We start from the raw sequence: 12,054 nt of genomic DNA on the forward strand, positions 1-12,054 counted from the left end.
CTAACTAGCAAATTGTTTGTAGCTGAAGTATTAAATACACAATTTGATAAAGTGTGAAACAAATATTGAAATTTATCAAAAAATAAGAAATAGCAAACAGTTGCTACTGACATCTCGTATGGGAGCTGAACTGAGACAAACATACAAAAATAATACTGAGAGTGTAAATGATCTACTTATATTTATTAAGATAATTGCGGAAAAATATAGACCAGGTGCGAAGGAGACTGCATAGAAGATCCTTTTGTGACATGTTCTTAAGTAATGTTACTTTGTTTGAGATACTTGCCAGCTGTTAAATGATGCAGTCAAAGTAATTCAGAGATATTCTGCTAGATTTTGTAACTAGCAGTTTGTCAGCACAAGATAGTCGCCAAGAGTATCTGTAATCTTGCTTGGGATTCTTTGAAAACATTTTTCACAAAATGTAGAAGAACCATAGAAACAAGATAAAGTTTAGATACATATGGAGGCATAAAAATATTAAATTTTTTCTTCACACTCCATTTGAGCTGAAAGAGGAAAGCAAGGGACAAATAACAGTACAAAATATCCTCTATCATGCATTTTGCAGTGATTTGCTGGGTATTGATGTAGATGTTTGATGCAGCGGCACTAAGTGTCTTGTTTTGTTCTGTTTGCATGATGAGTAAAAAGTTAGTAAATGTTGATAGTGACTTGTTGTTACAAGCTGAAGAAAACTTGGATACATAAATTTTCTTGATTGGTAATTTTAGGCGACAATTTGAATAGAATTTGTGATATTACTTTACAAAATAGAATATGCAATTTTTATTCTTTTAGTAGTGGAGAAATTGATTTCGCATATGTGACAAACAGTTGTCTTCCATCATCACACTGTATTTGTAACGAAATTATTTTACACTGTTTAGAAAGGAGGATATATGACTCCAGCAGAAGTAGCCCCTGGTTACAAAACCTAGCAGTTTTTTGTCATTCTACATCTACATCTATGCTCTATGAGCCACCTATTGATACATGGTGGGGGATACTTTTGGTACCACTATGAATTCCTCCCTCCCCTGTTCCATTTGCAAATTGTATGTGGGAGTAAATAATGTGTTGGTTCTTAGAACATATGCTCTTACATTTACAATAGTAAACCTCACCATGATGCTCAGTGTATCTCTTATAGTGTCTTCCATTGGATTTTGTTGAGCCTATCCATAATGCTCGTACACTTCCTAAATGATCATGAAATGTGCTGCTCTTCATTGGGTCTTTCCTATCTCTCTTATTATTCCATTGTGGTAAGATATTCAGACTGAAGAGCAATATTGAGGAATCAATCAAACAAATGCTTTTGAGCCACTTATTTTGTTAATGAATTACATTCCTATAATACTTTCCAGTGAGTCTCAGCCTAGCATCTGTTTTTCCTACAGTTAGTTTTATGTGGACATTCCATTTCAGATGTACAGTTGTTACTATTCCAGCAATTTATTACCAGTACCAAAATGAAATAGTAAAGTGTGTCTTTACCTGTTTATGCACAATATGTTGTACATTTATTTCTGTTCAGGGTCAACAGCCAAGCCAGTTGTCAATTCTCTACTAGTCTTCCTGCATTTTGCTCCAGTCTTCTGTTATTGAAACCTCCCTATAGACAACAGCATCATCTGTAAACAGCTTCACAAAGCTTCTGACATTATCCACTAGATCATTTATTATATGTATTGTGAACTCTAATGGCCCCATAGCACTTCCTTTGGGTACTTCTAAAATCATCGTTACATATGTCAGTTTAGTCCTGTTAAGAACCTAACTGATTTATGTGCTAGGAAGTTGCATGTGTGGTTGGATACTCATTAAGCTCATATTTTGCTCACTAAATGACAGTCAAAACTGTATTGAATTTCTGTTTATTTCCATTTGCTGCCACTTGGTGAGTAGGTTTTCTCTAACCATGTTGTAAGTTTTTTCATATATGATTAAGATAAAGATAAATATTGATTTCAGTATCTCATCATTGCTAGGCAACTGTTATAGATTAAATTATTTTGTCTTTTAGTCCATATTGTCCATCTTCATAAGATCTTGGATTTAATGTTCTGATGTAATTGAGTTATTCAGAAAGAAATGAACTGGAGACTGTAAAATGAAAACTGTTGAAGGGATCGTAATGCCATTGCCTGCAGAAGAAGGTGTGTTCGCTATAAGAGTAAGGAGGCTCCTAACACTCTGCTAGGGACATGGGCGCATGCCCACATGTGGACAGAGTGGGCATGTGCATGTGTCAACAGGTGTGACAGAGCAAGCACATGCATGTGTTGACTATGCTGAAAACAGAAATGTAGGCTTTAAAAGAAGAGCATTGGGGGAGGGGTAGTGTGTTTCCTTACAGTGAAAGGGGTGCAGAGAATGAAAATACATCAAAGAATGGCACAACTGTATGGAGGCCACTGAATGTCCATTGCAAGTCCAGTGCTCAATCTGACCTCCAGGACAATGGCTGCCACTATAACTAACTGGTCTGCAATAGTGAGGGTATCCACCTGCTGGACAATGGTATCAGTAATGCGGTGTGGCATTCAAGATCATATGTTATCAGCTAATGATGTGTTCTTCCTTGAATCACTTGTGCCACACATTGACCATTGCAATGAACTTGCAGTGATGTTACATGTAGATTCCATACATTACTTCTCAAGAATCTGAAGTCCTTGTGATGTTATCTACAGATCACTGATGTAGTGCTTTCATTATTGTATTTTTTATTTAGATTTCAGTAATTTTGTATTGTGAAATAGTTTATAATTTTCTTAGATTAACTTTGAGAAACTACTTCTCACTCACATTTTTCCTGATTAATCTTTCATCTTCTTCCATTAAGGGCCTGTCTTTCTGTAATCTTTAACGTCTTGCCATTTCCTCTGCCAAAATCGTGGTTCAGTTCTTGAGGTCAGTGAGAAGGAGAGGGCAGTGGGGTAGGGGTGGGGATAGCAAAGTGCTGCTTGTTGGACCATTCGCAAGGGACAGGGTAGGGCAGCTGGAAGTTTTGGGGAGGGGGGGGGGGGGGGAGGTAGCGGGAGATGTGGTAGCAGATAAGTAGTGGAGGGTGGAAAAAAGACTTGTGGGTGCGTTAGGTAGAATAGAAAGCTGTGTGATGCTGGAATGGGAGCAAGGAAGGAGATAGGTGGATGAAGGATAGGAACTAATGACTGTTGAGGTCAGGGTGTTATGGGAATGGAAGATACATTACAGGGATAATTCCCACCTGTCCAATTCAGAAAAGCTTGTGTTGGTAGGCAATATCCAGATTTCACAGACTGGAGTAGAGATGAATGGGGTACTGTATAGGTTTGGTGGGTGGTGGAATGCCGTTGTGGGAGGGGTGGGAAGGATAGTGGGTAGGATATTCCTCATTTCAGGGCATGACAAGAGACAGTCGAAGCCCTGGTGAAAAAAGTGATTTAGTTACTCCAGTCCTGGGTGGTACCGAGTCATCAGGGGAGTGTTCCTTTGCGGCTGGTGGAACTCTGGGAGGTGGTAAATGACTGAAGAGACAGATTCTGGGAGATTTGTTTCTGTACAGTGTTGGGAAGGTAATTTCGTCTGTGAAGGCTTTGGCAAGACCCTTGGTATATTTCGAGAGGGATTGCTCATCACTACAGATGGTCAGCTAGGCTGTGCGGAAAAGGTGGCAGAAGTCGAAATGAAGGTACTGCTGACGGTTGGTAGGTGTAATTTGGACAGTGGTACTCATGTAACTGTCTTTGAGTTGGGTGTCAACACTGAGTAAGGTGGCTTATTGGGTTGAAGAGGACCTGGTAAAGCAAATTGGAGAAAAGGTGTTAAAGTTTTGGAGGAATTTGGATAAGGTTCAGATCATGAAGATGTCATCAGGGTTTGGGATTCTGGGTGGTTAGGATGGAATTCCTTTAGACAGTCTATGAATAGGTTGGCATTGGATGGTGGCAAGTGGGTGGCCATTTCTGTCCTGTGGATTTGCTTGTAGATGATGCATTTGAAGGTGGAGTAATTGTGGGTAAGGTCATGATGACTAGGAAGGAGGTTGTAGGTTTGAAATCATCTGGGCGGCTGTAGTTTTCACAAGTGGCAAAGCCATGGGCATTAGGAATGTTAGTGTAGAGGGAGGTGGCATCAATAGTGCGAGACACTGAGTGGTAGAGGAACTTGAATTATGGGAACTCAGTGGAGGAAATGGTCAGTGTCTTTTCTATAGGAGGAGAGGTTATGAGAATTTCTCCCCTGCTTACATTGGTTGAATTATTCCTACATTCTTTGGTTAGATATAATATTATCCATTGGTTGGCTATACTATCAATTCTGTAAAACCTGAGTTTGTGTTGGAGAAACTTGTGATCCACACACTCAAATGCCTTAGGCTGCGGGACATACCAACAGCTGCTATTTTTTTTATTTAATGAAAGTAAAATTTTGTTTGTTTTGCACTGCTCAAAACAGATCCAGCATTATGTGAACATAACATCATCAGGGTGATGACTTTGTGTCATCAACAGATTTCCATGAGACTTCCATGTTTTTCCAGGATGAAATGCCGAATTTACTTGAAACAGTTTTTGTTGTTAGTAAGAGGATTTTTTTATGGCTGCAATTGATGCTTTTTGAGTTTTCACATCACTTATTCCCATTTCACTTAGAAATTACAATTTTTTAAACAGTTCTGCACATTGTAAGTTCTTGCTACCCCTGGAAATTCTTTCATTACCATCGTCCATCTCTTTCCGTGCCAGGCCAAGTAATTGTGCAATAACCTCAGGTGTATGAGAAATTCTCACTGGTGCATGTGTTGAGACACGTCTCCACCCTGATCGTAAAAGCATGAAATTCTGTCCAATACTCATATGTGTAAATGAAGTATTAGATCATTACAACAGTATAGAGCTACACAACCCATTTGGAAATCCAGAAAAAATGTGATACAAGGAATGTAACATTACCTCTATTTTACGTATTTCAGCTTTTGGATAGATCACCAGGAAATCCTACACAAGAAGTTACTCAAGAATCAGCAGAGAGGGATATTGACAAAGAAATGGAACATCCAGTCAGCTCTGTTCCTGTATGGGAACCAGTTGGCACTGATCAGGTTGATTTTTTGTCATTTAATTGTAATTTGTACAGTTGTGGCAAATGTTGCATGTTTGGCAAGCTTCACATGCTTTATTCTTATTCATTATTACAGGCTTCCATTTCATCTGTTGCTAGTACATCGCAGCTGGGTATGATATCTAGAGATGTTTACGACACAGTTAAAGGTACACGAAATATGAAGAGTAATAAACCTCCATGGAAATAGCACCATTATATTATGGTAAGACATTATGTAGCTTAAGTTTGAACTTTGTAATTTGGCATAAAAATTACTTAACTAATCTAAATTCAGATTTCTCACTTGTTTACAAGAGCTTCAAAATCTGCGTAAACTGTTGGAAGGAGAATGTTAATTTGTCTAACACTAAAATTCTGTAACACTGAAGAATGGACAGAAGATTTACAAAATCGATCAGAACCAAGTGATTATGATACAGGTGGAAGTTGCATTCCCCGCCATCCATTTACTATTTGTGCTCTGTAAACAGTACTGGAGGAGGAGTTCAGAAAACACTGAATGAAGACTATTTTCAGAAAAAAGTATGTCAGAAATTGTCTGACCATTCCACAATATTCCTTTCCATGGAATTAATGGACTGTGAAGTCTGCCAGAGGGAACCAAACAGTCCCTCTGAACTTTCAGTTGCCATACGTGAGCAGCAAGGAAAATTAGGCAGAGAAAAAGTCAGACACAACTGATAAAATGCCCCAGATTTTGCAGTTGTAACTTATTCAGGGCAAGTTAAGAAACCATACCATTCACTTTGGGGAGACACTGGACCATTGTCTCAAAGGGACTCCTCTTAAATGTACTGGTGTACCATTGTGAAGAGGCTATAGTCTGTACCAAAAGGATGACATTAATAGGGAGACAGCTAAAGGTAGTATAGCCAGCTTAATTAAAGAAATTTGCCCTCCTTATCTCTCCCCTTCATGATCAATACACAGGCAGCCTCTGAAGTAGTGTGGGTCTGTATGTATAGTGATTATATATCTGCTAATGATACTGCAGGCAAAGAGCTCTTCCATCTTCCTCAGTGAGGATTTAAATGTGCATAATGTGCTATTGAATTTTGTTATCAGCCACCACTCCCCCCCCCCCCCTTTCGCCCCCCCCCCCCCCCCCCGCCCACCATACCTGGTTGATAGAGAAATGCTGTTCAGTGGCAGTTATAAGGCTCTTCAAAAATAAAGTACTAGCTAATTGTAGAGGACCTTTGAAGCCTTTCAGGTCACAAGGACCATGGTCCAGTGAGTTTTGAAACTATCAAAGCGAGCAAGAACTGGCCATTGCGAGTATCTCTGAGCATTCCAGATATTCAACTAGCTCAGCACGAGTATAGGAAGCCACTGAAAAACACAGTAGGTTAGGTCTAGCAGTGGACCTGAAGTAGGGTCTCTAAACACTACCTGGAGATTTTTTAAATATTATAATCTTCAGATATATGTAGTTTTGCAATAATACAATACAGCTACAGATGTCTGAAGATGGTGTCATTTTAAACATTTCTATTGACTGCAGTGCAAGGATCCTACGAAACGTCTGGTGACATCGACCATACAGTGATGGAGCATTTTGTGAAGATTATTGCCACTGCTGCCTGAATCTGGCACTTCATTTGCATTAACTAATTTTTGATAGGAGTAGGCTGAACAGCAGGTCATTTAATGACAATTTTTTTCAAAATGGGAGTTACATTTGGAGTCACGAACGATGGCAGTCAAGTTTAAGCTTGTTCTGTGCTTCTACGTCATATGTTCTCCAACACCCACTGAGCATTCTATAATGTTCTGCTGTGAATGTCTTGGTCATTGCTTGCTTTAAATGTGATCGTAGCAAGTTATTTAGTGAATTTTTATTCCATTTGTTGTAATTTATCATGGTTGATGCTGGTGGCAAGCAACAAATTCTCTCTCCAAGCTTCAAGTTCAGAGCACGCGTATGTGCTTACCGCAGCTGTCACTTGCAACCGGCAACAATTCAATCTCTGTCCATGTCTCGAACTGTAGATTTGGTTCTGTGTGATGTTCGTGATACTACATCTTATCATGGCTGAATAATTAACAAAACACTTAGGCAACTTGATGGTGTGCCAACAAAAATCCTTCTAAAACTTTTTGCGTAATGTATGGCTGGTAGACAATATCCAAACTCTTGGAGAGAGACAATTTTGTTCACCTTCCTCCAAGTGGAGGAGAATCAAATGTGCCTCATACTTTGCTGTTTAGCTTGTGCAGGATATACGTTGGAGTGAATGGTAAATCATCACCTAACCTGGATTCTAGAGACCAATTAAGCTGGTTTGAGCATTCTTTTGTTAGATATTGTCTCACCAACAGCAACCTGATCTTGGTGGAGGCAGCTGCACAGTAGGCCTTCATACAAAGGCTGCATAGAACAGGTATACTTTTTATATCAAAAGTGCTTTCAGTACTACCTGGAGACACAATATATTTTTGAGGTTTCATTAATGGTACGCCTGTGGTCTTCTACCTGTATTCTTTACATCCTTCCTACCATAGAAGTGTTTTTAGCTATTGGTTTGACAAGGTTTTGTCTGACAAACAGAAGACTTCCTTTAAAGAAGTATCTTAAGCATAATAGTTTTTACTATTGCCACTAATAACTTGAAATCCACATTGAGGAATCCATTCCAATGCTCATTCATTGACATTTTTCCAATTTTTTGTTCTTGTTTCAAAACTGCTGTAGCAACACAGTAGTGACAACTCATGAAAGGATATAGAAGGGTTAGAAGGATGGGATTCCACAAGATTTGATGATGTTTATGAGTCTCATATTTGATATGAAGCTTCCAATATTAAATTTCATGAAATTTTAAATGAGTATGTAACTACATGGTAACATCCAGAGATGGCTCCACTAATCTCAGTAGGAAAGAGTGATAGTGACTAGCAGTTGCTGCTATTTTTCTCTTGATTACAGTAGTTGTTATCCTGGGCAGTAGCCAGAGGGTTGACCTATATAGGTCCACTTTACCCTTTCCAACTCCAGTGTAGAGTTCCAAATAGAATCACAGGAAGGGCTCAGATCATCTTTGCCAACCAAACTTGTATTTAGCCTCATCAAACAGGCTGACATGTCAGTTCACTATAAGTTGGAAGAAATCTTCAATGTGCAATTTTTTTTATGTTACTAGCAAATATAAAAATTATTAATAACATATACATAGAAAGTATATGCACGTGTCTGAACATTACCTGCTTGATGGCAAAGATACAGATCTCATACTATCTTGAAAGTGAAATGTAGACAGTACATGCTGTTATCTATTACATGGTGACAGCATTATTATTTTTGGGGGTTAAGGAAAACAGTTTTTCAATATTTTTGAGTGTCATTTTTTAAGAAATTGTGCTTAATTCTCCGCCCCTTCTCTTTCATGAAACTAATATAAGTACTCCCACTCCCTGCCTCTTCCCAGCTTAGATCATGGGTAAGCTCTTGCCAAAACATATAAACATTCCAATGACAGTGTTGAAATTTTTAGTTTCTTGGATTGGATTTACTGAGGAATCTGGTCAGCTGGAATTACAAATAGCAGCATTACTCCATCTAGAACATTCGTTCTCCCATTTGTGAACAGCCTGATCCAAATACTAACTTCCCTTTTGCTTAATGCTTTGTAGTCACAAATTGACCATTCTGATGACTCAGTGCAAATATACACATTTCTGCCATGACTACAAATGACACCTGCTGTGGCACAAGGAGCTGCTGGGAATGTATAGACATGTACTTCATTGCAGAGATGTGCATTTTTTGAAAAGAAATTGGAGTGGACCTTATTCAACTTAATATTAGGAACACAAAAAAATTATATTGTTGCTATGCCACATTTCAGGAAATTATATTTGTGTTTTATGCCTGATAAGTTTTGACGAATGTGTGTCAGTATTTTGTACAGTAAAATGTTATTGAAATACAACAATGGAATGAAGTGACCAAGTATTTAGTACAGAAAAATTATCTGTGTAAAATGGCGACATACTGAGCGTGGCTATTGTTGTTTATGAAGAGGATAAAAATGACTGACAATGGTATTCAATCTCTTTGTGGAAGTAATCTTACAACAAAACCAGTCTGAATTGTGGATGGCTTACAAATATGATCTAGTATAATTACATGACAGAAATTGTATGGCACTTATAAGAAAGTAAATAATGTTTAGTGTAAGATAACTGTGTCAATTGAAGAAGCTGTCATGTTGTGTAATCACATAGAGGATTTACTCGTGATTACAGGGTATTATAATGAAAAAAAAACCATGTAATACAAATTTTGAAAGAAAAAATATGTCAAGAGTGCGAACTGTGATTTACGATTGAAAGCATATAGAAAGACTGTGAAGAAGAAGAAGGAGGTGGTGGTGGTGGTGGTGGTGGTGGTGGTGGTGGATGAGGGGGGGCGGGGGTGTTTGCAGGTGCTTGCAGAAAATGTTAAGATATAAAGTTCCTTTTTTTTAAATGCTGGTCAAAGTATTTATGAATGTGAATTTACACAAATACACGCAGAAGAATATGACAGTGTAACATACTAAGGAAAAGTCATTAAATGAAAGGCACATTTCAATCTTAAAAGTTCAAAATGCAAGTTGCATTTAAAATGCTATCGTCTCATTAATATATATGTTTGTGAATTATTAATGCAAGATCAGAGATATGATTAAATCAATAGACTACATTGTATTTAAAAAGACTTCTTTATAATTTAAAAAAAACTTGCATTTTATCACTTGGGAAAAGATAGCAATATCGAAATGAATACATGCCTCTGACTGCATTTAACTGTGACATCAATATACTCGGTAACAACATTTGCCAATATTCTTGATTATTTCAGTATACACCCGAATTCAATTTTGAATGTTTATGTACATAGAACTTCAGCGGTGCCATTTTCCATTGTAAGCCCTTTTGGGAGTCTGTAACTGAAACCTAGAATTTCTACACAAAATTCATTGTAACTTTTGAATATCAAGATCATATAAAATGTCTACAATATAATTTAGTTAATGTGTAGAGAAACACACAACCGTTCATTACTTTGCTGATTTTGCTAAGTATGTTTTTGTACAATAAAGGCTTTCAAAACCGGTTGTCTTAGCTGCTGGTGAATCTTTTGGGTTGCATATCCATGGTTCATGAAACTTTTTCATTCCCAGTGTTTTCTCCAAGGCAGCTTTGGATATCTTTGTAGGTGCGCCTCCAAAGATGTCCAACACAGCTCTGGACAAAGTGTCAGGAACAAAAAATTTTCATGAACCCTTGCCATAAAACACAGGAGATACACCAGCACAGTATCTTCCATATTCAGAAATTATACATATGATTTGGTATCCCTGAGAAGCTGCAACTGACATATAGAATAATCCAATGGCTCTGATTTGCAAAGCTGAATTATTACTGAAGCAGTTTTTGACTTGGTTTATGTTGTTCAGATAATTTGCATTGTACCCATCATATTACTGTTGCAGCTGCAGACTTTGGGAGAACACTTTTCTATCTCTTGGACTTTAAATATTTAAGCTTCAAAAAATTTTCTGTTCATTATTTCTCTATCGTTATTAGCGTAAAACAAAAATATAATTCATGGTGGTGGTTCACATTTCCACAGGCAACAGTAATATAATCCAAGTTGACTGCCTGTAACAAACTAGTGTATCAGTATTTGTTGATAATCTGTGTGTTGGACTACTTACGTTTTTGTCAAAAATGCCGTGACAAGAAATAAACTAATGCTTTTGCTGTTATTAGTACTTTTAACCATACTTTGGACTAATACCATAAATTACTTTGAACCCAAAAAAGTACACAAAAATGCAAAAAATTCAGCTTATAAAGTTTCTGCCTTAACTGTAGATTCTCCTTGAAAATTTAATCTTAACGATGTTCAGAAATATTGTTTCAATTCTTTTGACGTGTTTGTCATAGAATTACATGCAATAAGGTTTGTGTGAACTTTTTATGTCATATTCCTCCTGATTGATTGATTTTTTTCATCATAATTGTTCATATTGGCTCAATATCTCATCAGGATTGTTAGAAAATAATTGTAGCCTAAATTTTTTCTTGAATTCTGTATCAAAATTACAAAACTAATGTGTGCTGAGGGTATGTTGCATTATAAAGGATTCATAAAACAGTACAAATTAATAGGTATTCATTAACTTGTAATCTTATCCCATATGGTTGGCAGTACATAAATATCTTGACAAACATCTTTGAGTGGAAACAAGGTGTTTGTTTTGCTGAAGATAAAATTGTTTAACAATCATGATAAAGCACCTCTTGATGTATTCATATATATTGCTGTAGACTGAACATCCACAGTTATGGAAGAAATACTGATAAATATGTAATGATTCATTTATTAGATGACATAATTTGGTAAAAAGGAAGACTCAAACCATTCACATAAGTCAAGAAATTGGTTATAGTTGACATGTTGATAAGGAAATGTAAACTGAGTAAAACGAATTGAACTGGTCAGTGAAACCTTCTGTTCAAAAATTTCTATATACATTTAACATTTTATACCTTATTTTGAAAGGAATGGTAAATCTCATATTAAGTAACAAACTTTCTGATTTGGAAGACTGTCTTTACATTTGTCAAGACTTATTTCAGAACTATATAAAATGAGTTTTTTGTTGTTGATAAATGCCTGCTGTAACATTATTACTGAGTGACTAATAATTCATGTATTGTAATGAAACATGGTAGTTAATAGCTTTATTCCGTCCCAAACTTATTATTCATGGACTAAATGTCCTATGGGGGAACAATTGTTATATATTACCAGAATCTTCCATAAGGAACACAATAATATTTGTAAATATTGTATTTGCTTATCTTTTGGAGTATTTCTTTTCAGAACTATATCTCCTGGTTACATTTTTTAAAAACTAAATCTTGAGCACAAATAAAAAT

The 12,054-nt window shown here is 36.8% G+C and overlaps 1 protein-coding gene across 4 annotated transcripts in view; it reads left to right on the plus strand.

Annotated features, from left to right (window-relative positions):
• The window catches only part of LOC124712558 (dentin sialophosphoprotein), a 231,005-nt gene that overhangs the window by 215,695 nt on the left and 3,256 nt on the right, over nt 1–12,054 (plus strand). For 3 of the 4 annotated variants that reach the window (XM_047242880.1, XM_047242873.1, XM_047242881.1), the window contains exons 13-14: nt 4,967–5,095; nt 5,192–5,320. In XM_047242880.1, coding sequence (XP_047098836.1) covers nt 4,967–5,095; nt 5,192–5,305 — 243 coding nt within the window. In that variant the 3' untranslated portion in view covers nt 5,306–5,320. Of the gene's footprint in view, nt 1–4,966; nt 5,096–5,191; nt 5,321–12,054 lie in introns of those variants that run through there. The other variant, XR_007005602.1, reaches the window with a different exon arrangement.

Source organism: Schistocerca piceifrons, chromosome 1 (assembly GCF_021461385.2).
Source record: "Schistocerca piceifrons isolate TAMUIC-IGC-003096 chromosome 1, iqSchPice1.1, whole genome shotgun sequence".
In the NCBI taxonomy this organism is placed as follows: Eukaryota; Metazoa; Arthropoda; class Insecta; order Orthoptera; family Acrididae; genus Schistocerca; species Schistocerca piceifrons.